General features: G+C 38.2%; 3 protein-coding genes across 4 annotated transcripts; 1 reads left to right on the top strand and 2 right to left on the bottom strand.

The window, feature by feature from the left end:
• Positions 1–2,376: 2,376 nt before the first annotated feature.
• On the bottom strand, positions 2,377–4,645 carry gpr132a (G protein-coupled receptor 132a). Of its 2 annotated transcripts, none has more exons than XM_026934494.3 (2): positions 4,526–4,645; positions 2,377–4,071 (listed from the first exon to the last, which is right to left on the bottom strand). In XM_026934494.3, the coding sequence occupies exon 2, from the start codon at positions 4,049–4,051 to the stop codon at positions 2,993–2,995; it is 1,059 nt and encodes a 352-aa protein (XP_026790295.2). In that variant the 5' UTR covers positions 4,052–4,071; positions 4,526–4,645; the 3' UTR covers positions 2,377–2,992. The 2 variants fall into 2 exon arrangements, with proteins under 2 accessions (XP_026790295.2, XP_026790296.2); XM_026934495.3 differs by having other exon boundaries at positions 4,530–4,644.
• A 1,932-nt stretch (positions 4,646–6,577) lies between these two features.
• On the top strand, positions 6,578–12,201 carry ahsa1b (AHA1, activator of heat shock protein ATPase homolog 1b). The gene is made up of 9 exons (XM_026934497.3): positions 6,578–6,790; positions 8,060–8,250; positions 9,153–9,235; positions 9,563–9,680; positions 10,162–10,250; positions 10,420–10,545; positions 10,651–10,752; positions 11,083–11,134; positions 11,832–12,201. Exons 1-9 carry the CDS (start codon positions 6,711–6,713, stop codon positions 12,002–12,004), a joined length of 1,014 nt encoding a protein of 337 aa, XP_026790298.3. The 5' UTR covers positions 6,578–6,710; the 3' UTR covers positions 12,005–12,201.
• A 694-nt stretch (positions 12,202–12,895) lies between these two features.
• LOC113538985 (dr1-associated corepressor) lies at positions 12,896–15,256 on the bottom strand. Its single transcript, XM_026934499.3, has 7 exons — positions 15,083–15,256; positions 14,916–14,988; positions 14,716–14,809; positions 14,418–14,534; positions 14,134–14,227; positions 13,839–13,897; positions 12,896–13,645 (listed from the first exon to the last, which is right to left on the bottom strand). Exons 1-6 carry the CDS (start codon positions 15,122–15,124, stop codon positions 13,856–13,858), a joined length of 462 nt encoding a protein of 153 aa, XP_026790300.1. The 5' UTR covers positions 15,125–15,256; the 3' UTR covers positions 12,896–13,645; positions 13,839–13,855.

Here is a 15,256-nt window from a genome sequence, read left to right as displayed (position 1 = left end):
TTCAACTTTGCTTTATATTAGTAAAGGAATATTATTTTATTTATTTTTGCAATATTGATATGTTTTTATATATATATGATGCCAGACCTTATATATTTAGCATATTTAGATTAATATTGAGGCTGTAGGTTCGATAATATGTACATAAGCATTAGACATTTACAAGGATAAGTCCTGTAACAGGATTATACGATTATTAAATTCTGTGTACTGCAGTTCCCATTCAGGTAAAGTACGATTTTTAAATCTGTGTTACATACTCAATGAGGAGGAAAGAAAAATCTTATCTGGAGTATTATGTAATCTACTTAGCACATATTCATACACTTATCACATAAAAACTTCTACAACACAGAGCAGAAAGAGTGAAGTTTACTACACTTATTCTTACCCTTCAAACCGCCCCCATGTTTTTTTCTCCCACCTCTCTTTCATTATTTCCACTTTAGCCCACAGTCAGAGTGAATGAAAGGAAGGTGTTTTTTTTTAAGACAGAATGTAGTAGAAGACATGTTACAAATGCCAGGGAGAGAGAGGATGTACACTCACTGGCCACTTCAATAGCAAATTAACTACAGTGTTATCAGAAAACATTCAAAACCAGAGCAAATTGCTAAGTATGCAGATAAGTTACACAAGAAATCAACAGTAATGAGTAGAAATGGCAAGGGGATGAGTACAACTCTTTCATGTGGTAAGATCCTTTTCTTAGGTAATTTCCTAATGTTGACCTTCAGACTTTTAAAGACTGCTGTGATGTGCACCATCTGACCATGTGCACTGCCTTGTCTGAAGATACGATAACCTACAATACAATTCTGTGAAGGAAAGGTCATGATATAGCCATCAACAAAGCTTTCAGGTGGAAAGAACAGAACAGACATCAGGAACCTACTTCAAAATTTCCATTACAGAAAAGCTGCATGAATTTACATGTGAATAATCACACAATTCACATGTAACATTTAGATTTCATATTATGTTTTGCACATATAATCACATTTTTTTACATTTGATTTTTTTTAGGTTGAAATGCACCTTCACATGTTTTTCACATTAAAAAAAAAAACTTTGTATGTATGTGATTTTTCTGTAAGGGTTACCAGTACAAGGTAGTCGCTCACCAGGTATCAAATTATAGCAGTCATTGCAATAGGCCTACTAAGCTCACTGTTGAAGTGTGCAGTGAATACAGACATTCTGAACTGGCACTTCGAAATTCTGTAATATCAAAAACTTCCCAGAGTGTGCAAAACAGGATGTGATTGCAGTGTATGTTTGACATCAACAGTCAATGTTGGAATGGCTTCAGCAACACAGTATGCCCCAGACACTCTTGTTAGTCAAAATCTTTAAGGGTCTCCCCTCCCTCTTTATCAATATTTCATTAATTACTTTGTCAAAGGGTACATAGATCTACCTGTGTGGCGTTCTTTCTACCTTCCAAAGATGAGTGCCTGAGCCTGACCCCCAAGAAATATTCAGTCATCGGGATTTTTTCCCCAGTATACATGACATTCTATGTTCTGGTCTATTTTTGATCTTGTAAAATAATTGAATCTAAAAAGTATTATATACATGCACCGTGCACTTTATTAGGAACACCTGTGCACATGCTTATTCATGCAATTATCCAATCAGCCAATCATCATCTTTGGCAGCTGTGCTACAGATCTTCAGTTAATGCTCCTCTCAAACATCAGAATGGGGAAAAAATATGATCTCTGTGACTTTGACAATGACAAAGTCTGGTCACAGGCTGGTTAGAGTAATTCAGAAACTATAAATCTTCACAACAGTCTCTAGAGTTTACACAGATTGAGACGCGCTTACCGGAAATCTGCTGTAACTCAAACAACCGCTCTTTACTACCATGGTGAAAAGAAAAGTATCTCATGTCAAACCTTGAGGCAGATGGAATACAACCGCAGATTCCCTTTGTTAGCTTACACTCTGTCATCCATGAACAAGGATTTGAGGCTACAGTGGGCACAGGCTTACTGTAACTGGACAGCCTGGCCTTTTTCCAATCTTCAGCTGTCGATTTCGGTAAGACTGTGCAAAAACTGCCATTTTGTATTTTAATTTTAAGGTGCATATCCTTATGGATGACAGTATGTAGCAGGATTAATTCTGAATTATTTTTCTGCACTTAGTAATTAAATTAAATTAAATAATGACCTGAATTAAGTGAATTCTTTTGCAGCATGGTTTGAACATAAAGTATACGAATACAATGCCAATAATTGTTGAGATTAAAGGCCTATAAAAGGTCTATTGTTAAGATAAATCAGAAGTGCAGGTATCCGAAACTGCTGTGGTCATAACAATTCAGTGATCATCCACACAACACATACTACAGATACGGAAGCAGCATCATCTGACAGGGCTTTTATTTAGGCAGTGCAGTTGCTCATTATGACTGTACAACTCAATTCCGGCTTATACTGTGCACATGTCTTTTAGCACATCCTTAAGCAACAATGGCTTTTGTTCCCTGTAGTATGTCAAACTATTTCCTGCTAAAACAAGAAGTGTGGTTTTAACAGTTCAAGACTGCTTTTATTATACTGAGTCTGGCAGCAAGGCAGTGGAATGTATAGGCCTGTGAGGCAATCCGATTGTCTGATATTATGTGATTAATAGGAAGTTTCATCTCTGTTAGCAAGGGTATAAAATAACTGACAGTACGTAAATGTAAGACCTAAAACTTGTTCAATGTTTAAACATGTTTTTCCCAAAATGAAAATATCAAATCTCACCAGTTTGGGGAATGTAAAGCCAGGTCAGAAAAAAGTCACTGCTAGTCCAGTGCCATGTTTTAATGCATACTTCCTATCCAGCCCCGCAATATATATAAAGGATAAACCTTTTAAAAAAGACCCCTAAGAACATACACAAACACAAACACCCACCAAACATACATAGCTTATGTGTTTGCCCATCACAGTTTGATCAGACAGACAAATTTCACATGATTTTATTCTGCATGTCACAGGACCACTAAACCCTCCTGTGTCCCCTCACTTGACCTCGCCCCAGGACAGTTTCTCTGATAGTGCCCCCGTGATGACAGGGCTGGTCCTGCCTCCTCTCTAGACAAGAGGCCACTGTACGGGCAGCACGTGCTTCTGCAGATCTCCTTGCGCATGTTATCACTGGCCAGCACGTACAGAATTGGGTTCATAGCACTATTAAGAGTGGACAGTCCCAGAGAGATGCTGTACGGTGAGTAAAGTGTTATGTCAAAGGTACAGGGCCTTTCTGAGAAATGGAAACTAACAGCCCGTAGCAAAAGAATAATGTGATAAGGGGCGAAGCAGACCAGGAAGAACAGGATTACTGCCAGAACGAGGTACCGGACTTTGATCTTCTGCTCTGAATTCAAGCCAGCACTGGCCTGGACCATAGAGAGAATGGCACGGTTGGTGACCAGCAGAATGCACAGTGGAATGAAGAACCCAATAACAAAGCGGGCGTAGTTGAAGGCAGTCAAGGTGGCTGTGTTCTGTCCAGGCTCAAAGCACCGTTTCTGTTTTGTTTCTGTTTCACCCTCTGCCATGGTAAACACTGGCATGTGGCCCAGCGCCACCACAACTACCACCACTGAAGTGACTATCACAGCCAACTTCATCTGCCTCAAACCTCGAGATTTCAACGAATACACCACAGCAATGTAACGGTCCACAGACACACAGCACAAAAGGAAGATGCTGATATACATGTTGTTAAAGAAGATGTAGCCTGTCATTTTACAAGCCAGAGAGCCCAAGTACCAGTGATGGCCATGGTGTATGTAAACGGCCCATGCAGGTAGTGTGCCTAAGTACATCAGATCACAGACAGACAGACTCAGCAGGTAGATTCCCAACACATTCTTCCTTTGCACCTCGAGGAAAGTGAGATAGACCGTGACAATGTTAGCAGGTACTCCCACAATGAGGACAATACCATACAGAACCAGCAGTGGAAGTCGGTCATTTTCATAGGGAAGGCTGCAGTTGAATGTTGAATTCAGTCCATTGGATGAGGTTCCATTACTTGATTCCATGGTCACTAAACACAGAAATACTGGCAATAGAGAGACAGAGACTGAATCAGTAATCCGTATAGTTAAAGATACAGCTCTATTAAATATGTATGTACTCAAGTGGTATAATAAATATAAATGTGGTGCCTTCAGGCACATGTGGTTTAAAATTATCTAGCATGATCTTTTCCGTCAAAGTGCCACTTTGTACTATTTCTGTGCAAAGTTGGTTCACAATACAGACCACAAACAGTCATATAGTGTAGCTTCTTCTTCTCTTTTTATTATTAGAAATGTAGCTGAAACATCATGCCCAACTGTGAGAAGTTTTTCACACGGCAGATTAAACACAGTTCAAACAGACCAATTCAAGTTCTCTAAAACACTAGGAACCAGCATTAATGGTCTGTTAAAGCACACATGAATTTAAAAAGAGATGTACACTGATTTTCTCTGTTCAATCCTAATATGGATTAAAATAATTATAATACTTACATACATAAAACAAGCACAGATGGATGTTCTAGATGAATCACACGCTGTACTTTCAAGAAAAGAAAAAAATAGGAACAAGTGTGGTGGTTGAGTTACATATCCGTCATGCTAAAACACATCACACCCTCTTCCTTTACACTAAGAACTACCGGTGGCTTAGATCTCAGCTGCATTACGTAGAGAACATTTATCAAAAAGGTGGTATAAAAAATAATCTAAAACACTTCAGTTGAACAAATAAGACAGACTTAAATAAGATGAGATCTATTTGCCCTTGTCTTTGTAAATCTCCTCTCTTATGATTTTTATTTGACTGATCTTGAAGATAAAGATAATTTGCTTTTTGCCCTATTTTAGCCTTTAAGTTCAGCAGTGGGGCAGTATACCCCCTATAATGTCACTGTGTTTTTAAATTAATAATACATTAAACATATTCTTTGATAAAAAAAAAATAAACCCTCTCTCTCCCTCTCTCTCTGACACATTTTAAACATTTAAATCTCTGTCTCTTTCTCTCCGTCTTTCTCTCATTTCATGACTATCTGTCAGTCAACTTCAGGAGGTCATTTGTTATTGTTCAGTACTCTATATTAACTGCAACTCTGAGCCAGCTTGTCTCTACTCCAGATCTACAACCAACACAGAACAGTAACATTATAACTAGCTCTTCGGTAAAAAAAAAAACATTAAAAAAACAGATTGTTTGTCACAGACATAGAGAGTAGCAGTGTATCAATGCAGGCACCGTTAGAATGCTAGACCAGGTTAGTTAGCTATGTTAACATCTATGTTAAACCATATGCTGAAATTGCTACTGAAAATTATTCAGTAGCCTGACCATGAATTTAAACAAGCAAAAAAATGAATAAATTCGAAAATAAAATATAAGTATTCATTTAGGGAGGGTTTTTAAGGGACAAACATTAATATATATCACCATATAGATGCTTTCCAAAATAGGAAGCACATAGGTTAATTGAACAGTAAGCAATCTAATTTAAATTTTATGTTATAGCCACACAAGTTACTTTAAATGCAGCAATTTAATAAAATAGACATGAAAGGTGAGCATGATTTACTTAAGGCTGTTTATGTATTTTTAGATGCATACGATGCATTTATTGGCATAATTTTCTGTGCTTCTACAGTATGTTTCCCAACAGGAAACCTTTCATCATTGGTGAGACTTGAAAAAGTTTGAAGAAACTGAAAACTGACGTCATAGCTTGTTTGATTCTTTCTGACAGGAAATAGTGTAGTGACCACAAATAAGTGTGAGTGTCATGGTTATAAGTGCAAAATTGTTATCCAACCAGGTGGCTGCAAACCTAGAGTAGGTTTGCTAAGTTTCCTGCTGTAGAATCAGGTGTAAGATTGTGTGTGAAACTGCTTGTGTGTGAGAAAATTGTTACTGCTTTTCTCTTCCATCTTTCATTTGTTGTGTATGTGCATGTGTTTGGAGAGAGGGTCTTTGGATAGCTGTTTTGATGGAGGGTGTGGCATTTTCTCTCAAAAACGTGTGTGGTAAAATGATTTATTATCACTGCCTCCACAGGCTGAGGGAGGCGATTGAACTATGGCAGTTTTAAATTGCAATACTACCAATATCCACTAGTGGGTATTTCAAATCACAGCATCTACAGAGCATGCGTGAATGTGGAAACAGCGGGCATCTAGAATAGAAACACACAAACAAACAAACAAACAAATACATTTGTCTAAACTAATAAATAAATAAATACTTTCATGGATAATGGAAAAACACGGAAATGAATGAATGAATGAATGAATGAATATTACATAAACGAATACATAAATTGAACAAATGTGAACGGAATTACAGAAGAATTTTGAAGAAAAAGAAAATTAATAAAGCAATAACCAAATGAAATAATGCATTATTTTGATACAGTATCTTTTTAAAAAAAAAAAAATAATAAGTATTTATATAATTTACTATTATTCTGAGCAAGAGATCAGACGGAAAAGAGAAACGGGAACCGTCCCAACAGCCGCGGTGCGCACACGGAGCTTTTTAAATGTTACACGTAATTCCGTTTCCAGTAATTTCTACGGGCAACAAAATCGGAGGTTCGCGTGAAGAGTGTTCCAGAAGTCGCTTGTTGACCCGACTGTTTCAGACGTCTGTCCGCTGATATAATCCGTCCTGTACTTTTGAGGAAACATGGCTAAGTGGGGAGAAGGGGACCCTCGGTGGATTGTGGAAGAAAGAGCGGATGCTACAAATGTCAACAATTGGCACTGGTAAGATGAGAAAAGGACGCTGAGCCGGCGTGTGGCTGCTGATAGCCATCTTTGCTAACCATGGAGACATAGCCTGCAACATCACCGGCGCCAACGTAACCAGCTAGCATTACATATATAGATATATATATATGTATTTTTTTTTTTTAAACAGTGTGCCAGTAATATAGCGAGGTTATTTTAATAGCTGACGGACGAGGGAGTATTTATGATAGACGTGGAGGTTGTCGGCAGTTAGCTTAGACATGTAGCATTGTTTTACAGGCGCTGTGTTAGCCTGTTGGCTACATTAATCATGACATGGACACTCCGTAGCCTCTGATTGTGTTGCTTCCTTTGGACCACAGTCGAGGTGGCTACAGTATATCCACAGCAGTGCGATGGGTTCTGGACACGGGACACGGGCAACATTAATAACGAGATGTTGCCTATATAGGCAGGAGCTGCACTGCTTTGGAGAGATGCTTTCCAGGCTGTTCTAGTTGTTTCCTCTCGTTTTCTCCACATGGGTGAATAATCTAGAAAAATCGGGACCAACAACGATTCCTTGAATTATAGTAACAAGCATCTATTTCTGGGATTAAATCACGTTTGAGTGTCCACAAGCCTACCAGAAGAAGAATTATAATAATAAAGAAGAAGAATTCGTTGCAGATATAATTTAAATTAAGTTCATTCATCCCTCCTGTGCAGCTGCTTTATCCTGGTCAGAGTCGTGGTGGATCCAGAGCCTATCCTGGGAATACTGGGTGTGAGACAGGAATACACCCTGGGTGGAACGCCTGTCTATCGAAGGGCACCATACACACACACACTCACTCACGTTTACTTACATGCGTGTTTTGGGGGATTGGAAAACATCCACAGAAACTCCACACAGAAACTCCACACAAACAGTAACCCGAGCTCAGGATCGAACCTGTGAGGTGGCAACACTACCTGCTGCACCACCATGCCCTGCTAAATTACGTTTCGAACAATATTTTAGGGATGACGAGAGAGACTCACAACACCCCCTCCCTTTTTTAATTTTTTTTCCCAGTTGCCATTAAGTCAGTTGTCTTCCAAGTGAATGCAAAGGCATTTATGTCATCATATGTGCAGTGATTTTCTTAATGAATGCAAACAAAGTCATGTAAATATTGCACTTTGTAATTTCTTGACTGTTAGACAACTGTTCTTCATGCGCTAAGTGCTGATGTAAAACTTGCTATGTCCCTGTATCTGTGATTTGGATTTGTAAACCCAAGCTGTTGCTGTCTTGGTTAGGACGGAGAGGGACGCCACAAACTGGTCATCAGAGAAGTTGAAAGAGCTTCTGGTGGGACTGCAAGTAGAAAACGATGAGGGCAAGTGTGAAATCACAGAGGTCAGCAAGATGGAAGGAGAGGCTTCTATCAACAACCGCAAAGGAAAGCTCATCTTCTTCTACGAGTGGAACTTAAAGGCCAAGTGGAAAGGTGAGAACAAGATAATCATAAAGTATACACCAACATGTAATCGCAGGTGGAGGTTGGCAGCCATGTGTGTTGGTGCATAATCAACATTATGGCTGTCAGAATGAATGTCGCTGTTTAAATACTACTCATTTTCAATACTATTTTCTTATTGCAGCATATTTCTATTATTTGTGTCTTTTGAAATCACAATACATAAATAAGGACCAACCTGTGCCACCTATTTGACTCAGACTTGTCCTGTGGCTGAACCTTAACTGGCTTTCCACTGGCCAGATAGTACACAGTGCAGGTTCTGTAATGCGTTCCAGCCTGTGTAGTGAGCACAGTAAGGGAACAGGAAGCTATTTTGGATTGGTGTTGGAGAAGCTAAACTTAAAAGAATTCTGCATGATGACCAATTGAAAATAGAGGATGTTTGTGGATCTAAGAAATGTTAAATATCAGCAACAAGAAAACTGTACAGTGGGTAAATAAATATGAACACATCTGAGACAGTAAAGTTTATGATAAAATCATATTTTCTCCTTGTGAAAGCGAATAGGAATAGTGTAGTGATACTATGACAGTAGAAAATAAGCACGTATGCATTAGCTTTCACATGTATTCAGACATCAAATATTTTTAAGCAGTCAAAATTTAAATACAGGTTAAAAAGAACTTGACAGTTCAGATAGTCTCTTTTTTTTTTTTTTCATCAGAAATGTTTTCTTAAATAAAAAATGTGTATGTTTTGATTTAAAGCAGTGATTGTGGAGTTTTGTGCATCAGTGTTTTCCAACCTGGTTAGAAAATCTACTGAAGACTATAGCTTTTTTCCCCCCACTGTTTTCAGGCCCTGTGCCACTGAAGCAATCCTTAATCATAATAGATCATTTTTACTCCTTTTTTTTTTTTTTAAATAGGGACAACGAAATCGGGGATCAAATACAAAGGCGATGTTGAAATTCCAAACCTTTCTGACGAAAATGATAAGGAGGACCTTGATGTAAGTTATTCTAGTGCCCAAAACACTTGAGCACACTCTGTATTATACATTATTGTTATTTTTTTCGTTTTTCTCCCTGAGAAGCCCATCATCAGATTACATTATGTGTATACATGCAGGGCGTGTGTGTGTGTGTGTGTGTGTGTGTGTGTGTGTGTGTGTGTGTGTGTGTGTGTGTTTGATCATTACACACCCATTCAAATGATTCTCATTATTCATATCTATTTATTTTTATAATTCTTACTATTCCTAAATATTTTTTTCTAAGGCTGCCACTTATCAGACTGTTCAATAATTGTGGCTTTTGTTTCTTGGTGGGGGAAACAGATCACTGTGTCCCTTTGTAAAGATGAGCCTGACACACCACTCTTTACACTGATGAAAGTGGAGGGGGCAGAGAAAGTCCGCGAGGCACTAGACAGCTACGTTGAGCTTCTCAAAACAGGTCAGCCATTCTCACAGAGCTTATGACAGCCTGCTTTGTTAATACTCCAGTAAAGAACTAGCAACCACTTACCCTTAACCTAATTATTACAAGAGAAACTGCATTAGCTCTGGATACAGATGTGTGAAAGGGCTATAAGCAAGGTGTGGCACCTTGATGGCGAGTTGGCTCCCTGCAGTGCAGGACAGTAGTACGCTGCAGTTGCAGAGAGGAAACACTAGAGGTCAACAGATGAAGCCAGATTTAGTTTTAAATATTAAAAACACCTAAATTTCATGAAGTATGCTGATAAGAACAAATCAGAAAGCATCTTATTTTATAACAGAAAGTCTTTTCTCTTTTGTTTTTTGGGGTTAATCATCAGCCCCACAAATAACATTGGAATATGTCTTTTATCAAAGTTTAGGAGTTATTCAGTATGTTGGCTTTATACTGTATGTGTGCAGCTTCATGATGAATTTGTCTGACCTCTTATTTGCAGAGTTCACGCAGGGTATGATCTTACCGACAGCCAATGGGGTGACCAAACAGCCGACCTCTCAGGCAAAAGTCAAGATGGACAAAACCCAGGTAGGCTTGGGCATTTGCTGGTGGCACAAATGAATCCTCTAAATTGAAAAGGATCATATTTAATTTTATAATTAATTTTGAGTAATATGTTTTAATGGATTAAAAGACCATGGCTTTATCTAATTTGGGCTTTGATTTGTCATGGTGTTTGGGTAATTTTCATGTACAGATTGGCTCAGGCAGTGCAGCTCCTCCTCCCTGCACAGGAGTGAAGATCCCCACTTGCAAGTTCTCGATGAAAGACACTTTCCTCACTTCACCGGAGGACCTCTACAGAGCCTTCCTCAACCAAGAGGTCAGTGTAGTCCCATTTATTAACACATGGAAAGTGCTGAGTATTTTCTTTTGAGTATTTTCTTTTTATAATGATGTAGTGAATTCTCTGTGTGTGTGTCCGTAGATGGTGCAGGCGTTTACACACACGGCTGCCGTGGTTGAGCCAGAGAAGGGAGGAAAGTTCCGTCTGTTGGGTGGAAATGTATTCGGAGAGTTCCAGGAGCTGGTGAGAATCTGCTTATTTACATTAGCAGTGCATACACTGAGATATACGAGGGTTAAAGACGAGAAGAAGGTCACAGTGTCACTGCTGTGAATGGTTTAGGTTGAATATTGGGGTGACTCCAGGCCACAGTTGTACAATTCAGATGTATGCATTTGTGAGATTATCTTGCTGTTTGTTCACCCACATTCTTGTGGAGAATCTTCAGCTTGCTAAACATGAGGGCATGAGTTACAGAGACAGGTGCTTCATATCTACAATATAAGTTAATTCGCCTCATGAAAATTATAGTTCTGTGAATAATGACTGAAAATCTCGCTGGGGTTTCCACAGGTTCCTGAGGAGAAGATAGTCATGAAATGGAGGTACAACACGTGGCCAAGCGGTAAGAGATGAAACTTTAAGAAGCACCACATTGCATGAGTATGGAGGACAGAGTTCCAAATTTAAAAACACGTTATTAAATTCATCAGTATATTCTTTAATAAATATGAAACTAAATGAATCTATAAATAAGTGCTTTATCATTTACATAATGATTTCTTGAGAAATGTATTGATGGATATATTGATAGATTTACTGAAATATACTTTCACACTAAGAAAGAACACAGTGTCTGCCATTGCTTAATTTTTGCCTATCATCCATAATTTTTAATTTGCTGAAGAAAAAACTATAGATAATTTTATCCAGTTCTAATCTGTTCATTAGGTTTTTGTAAACATGTAGAAAAGGAGGATTAAGGCATTTTTATATCCTTGTTGTCTGAACAATTATAGAAAAGGCAAGTCTTTGCCTAATTAGCTATGCTTCTACTTTTATAATCAGCTTCCAGTACAATGAGAGAAATCCAAATTGTTTACCTAAACATTATTTTGTTGTAATAGGTGTAAGGTAGTCTGCTTATTATAAAAATCTTTTTCCATCATATTTGTGGCATGCCTAAATAGAGGGCTTAACACTGACACAAAAATTTGGTGTTTGCTTTGGTTATAATCAGAGTTAAGCCTTCCTTGTTTGCTTCATTTCACTTTGCTTCAATTCGCTTTGTCTTGCATGTCCATGTCTACGCTGGGATGTAGAGCACTATGCGACAGTGACGCTGACCTTCATAGACAAGGGCAATGAGACGGAGCTGAAGATCGAGTGTCGAGCTGTACCAGAGAGTGAGGAGGACCGCACACGAGAAGGCTGGCAGAGGTACTACTGCCAGGCCATCAAACAGACATTTGGCTTTGGTGCACGACTCTGCTGAGCTCCAGCTTCAACCATCACTATTTTGGCTGATTTTTTTTTTTCTTCCCTGTGTACAAATGAGCACCTGGAATGTGACTCTACTGAAAAACAGACTTAACATTGCACCATGTTCTACCTTTCTGGTTTTGGTTTCTGTGTTTAAAAAAAAAAAATCCAAAAATCAGAAAAGAAAATGAATAGATACTATGATTGACATGGAGTAAGAAAGGGGGAGACTTGAGTCATTCTTTTCATGTATCATCTGCATATGTATGTAAGAAACATTTTTATTGTAGTGCAGTAAGACCTACATTTGGCACTCTCACCTCCTGACCTTGTCTGGACAGGGGCAGACTTGACTAGTGCCTTCTTTGGATTGAGAGTTTAACGTATGGATCTATGGCAAAGACTTGTTCATGTCATGTAGTCGAGCAGAATAAACTGTCAAACCACTAAATTAATCTGTTTTGTTCTGATTGGATATGACAAAAATATTAGAAAAATCTTCATTTCTATAACTGTTTATCAACATGATATCATAAGGTATTATAATAAAATGTGATATTTGCTGAAACATTTATTCTCAGAAAAGGACCCAGGCTTGAACCAGACCCTGTATATAGTTCAGCAGACTATATATTAGAATTTGTGTCGAATACGCAAGTGGGCATTTTTTTTTATGTGACTGCTTTTGAATTCATTTAAGTAATGTATTAATTTCCCAGCAGATTTTGTCTGTTTTATGTATCTGATATTCAAATGAGCAGTTTTCCTCAAGACATCATGCAGAAGATAAGTACAGATTAAAAAAAAAAAAAGTATATGAACTCATTTCATAACAAAAAGTCTTGTTTTAAATCAGGAAATGCTCTAGGTTTATAGAAATCTGATTTTATTTATTTTACCTCAGCATCACAATTTGGAAACGGGTGAAACTGTTCCATTCACTTTTTCTTAAAATAAAATTACATTTTCATCAACCTCTCACTCCTTTTTATAATGCTTAGTGATGTTTTTTTTCTGGCTGTATTTGTAACTATCAGTAATTTGTTAAATATTAAGTAAGAGCAGAAAATGGCTTTCAAAATTCATGTAACATCCACAGAACATCTTTACTGAAAACCTTAAAACATTACATAGTGTTGTAGCTATAAAATACATCCACTTGTGTGTATTCTCACAAAGCCCATTTTCTTCTGGATTACATGAACAGTAAATTAAAGTTGGTTAAGGAACAGTTCTGTACTTCAATAGCATTGATATTTCATTAGCTCTTTAACACATTAGACAGTCGCAGGTTCAACAACAGTTATGAATCCAACAGAGGAAAAGAAAAAAGTAGCAGTAGTGCTCAGAATAGAAAAAATATCTCCCTTACAGCATAAACACAAAGTCATTTTCCTTACAAGGATTTAAAACATACTAAAGTCATGAACATCAAGATATTTGCATTAACATTTTCACAAATATATAGTGACATTTTTGTTTTATCAAATTCTAAGCTTTTTGTCATATTTTAGTTTTCTTTGCATTTTAATTCAGCCTCGGTAGCAAAAAATTACAAATTAAAAATTTTTTTTCTGGGAAATATTAAAAGAAAAACTTGTTGGGTCTTCATAAATATTGCTGCAGTTTTCACTGAGGTGAGCTACAGAGCCAGCTAGAAGAGTAAATAACACATTTGAACATCATAACATAATAATACAGATGATGCAACATGGAGAATACCTCTTATTTAGACCATTTTTTCTTATTATCTATTGTATAACCAATGTTGAGAGGATTCATGTCCTCCTGCCCTTGTTTAGCACATGCAGTAGAATGAATTAATGAATCTTAAGAGTGGGACTCACTATTTCAGCGGCTGGTATCAAGGTGACTGTGTCTCCAAGCAGATCACAAGCTCAGACTCCTGACGGAGAGAGAAATCAAGCATAAGCAAAACACACAACATAAGCGAAATGGATTATGTTAAACTGTGAATGAAAACTTGTGCAGAGAGCTGAAGGGTGTGCACACAGCTTCATTTTCAATGCAGAGCTCACAGTGGCAGTGTTACTGTGTCCAGATACCATGTCCACTGTGTTGCTTGAAGCTTAGAGCATGACATTAAACGGTATTAGGAAAGGTTTTAAAAATATTTCCTACACTAGAGGAGTCTGAAGGCTCAGTGTTATGCCTCTTGGGCAGCTCCTCCTTCTCTGGTGACTTGGTTTTGATGGCCATGTTGTGCCACTTCTTTCTAGAATGGAGGTCAACATTTATTCTCAAAAGGATGCAACTACAATGTGACAGTGAATCCTTGGCATATCATCTCCAAAGCATCTGGTATGTGTATGAGTGCTGAGAAATAATGCGTTCATTGTGATATGACAAAACTACACAGGCAATAAAACTGTACAATGGTCTTCAGCTGAAGGATGGATATGTACCTGTGCCCCAAACACTTGCCCTTGGCTTTGCTTTCCTTGGCTGCTGACGAGCCGGAGGCCTGTTCCGCAAGCTCCTTCAGGAAGTCAAACAGCTTCTCAGACTCAATGCACTGTTTCCTGGAGGATGTAGGAAACAGAGAATATGGTGGTATAGAGGGTTAAGCATATGAACATTCAAGTGCAAGGATGTGTAAGATTTCACATTGCACACACTTACTTACAGGCAAAAAGGAAGAGCAGAATAATGACTGTAAATGCTGGTAAGTGTAAAATTTCTAAGATGTGTTTAGCCACTCACATGTGGTTGATGGACATGACTCTGCTGTTCTTGGACTGAGTGATTAAGCTGGTCTTGGTGAGCAATGAGATCAAGAACATTTCCAGAGCTTTAGCTTAGCTTCAAGTCAGGGAACATAACAGGGTTAACGTTTTTTTTTTTCTTGAAATTAACATTCAGCATCAGGTAGATAAACAGCAAACAGTGCTCTTAAAGGATACATATGATAACCGGAACAGCAGTGGCCATTCTGCCCACCTCCGTATCTTTCTGCATGATTTTCTTAATGCGACCCTGCTTGGGAATGCAACACAGGCTGGCTCAGTGTGAGGAGACTTCACGCACAGAAAAACTTCCAAATTACCAAGAAACCTTTGCTCTTACTCACGGGTGGAAAACGAACGTTGTATTTTCTTTTCTGTCCAGGCATTTCGCTCCTTTAAACACCCGCTTGCGGGTTACATTTTGAATCATTTGACAGGTCGGTGTTTGGTGTTCCATTTGTTTACCTTTCACAGGAAGTCCAGCGTCTGAAGTGAAGAAAGGCGAGAAGTGGAGGTGA

Source organism: Pangasianodon hypophthalmus, chromosome 10 (genome assembly GCF_027358585.1).
Source record: "Pangasianodon hypophthalmus isolate fPanHyp1 chromosome 10, fPanHyp1.pri, whole genome shotgun sequence".
Lineage (NCBI taxonomy): Eukaryota > Metazoa > Chordata > Actinopteri > Siluriformes > Pangasiidae > Pangasianodon > Pangasianodon hypophthalmus.
The sequence above is the reverse complement of the archived record's forward strand: the minus strand, read 5'-3'. Positions and strand labels throughout refer to the sequence as shown.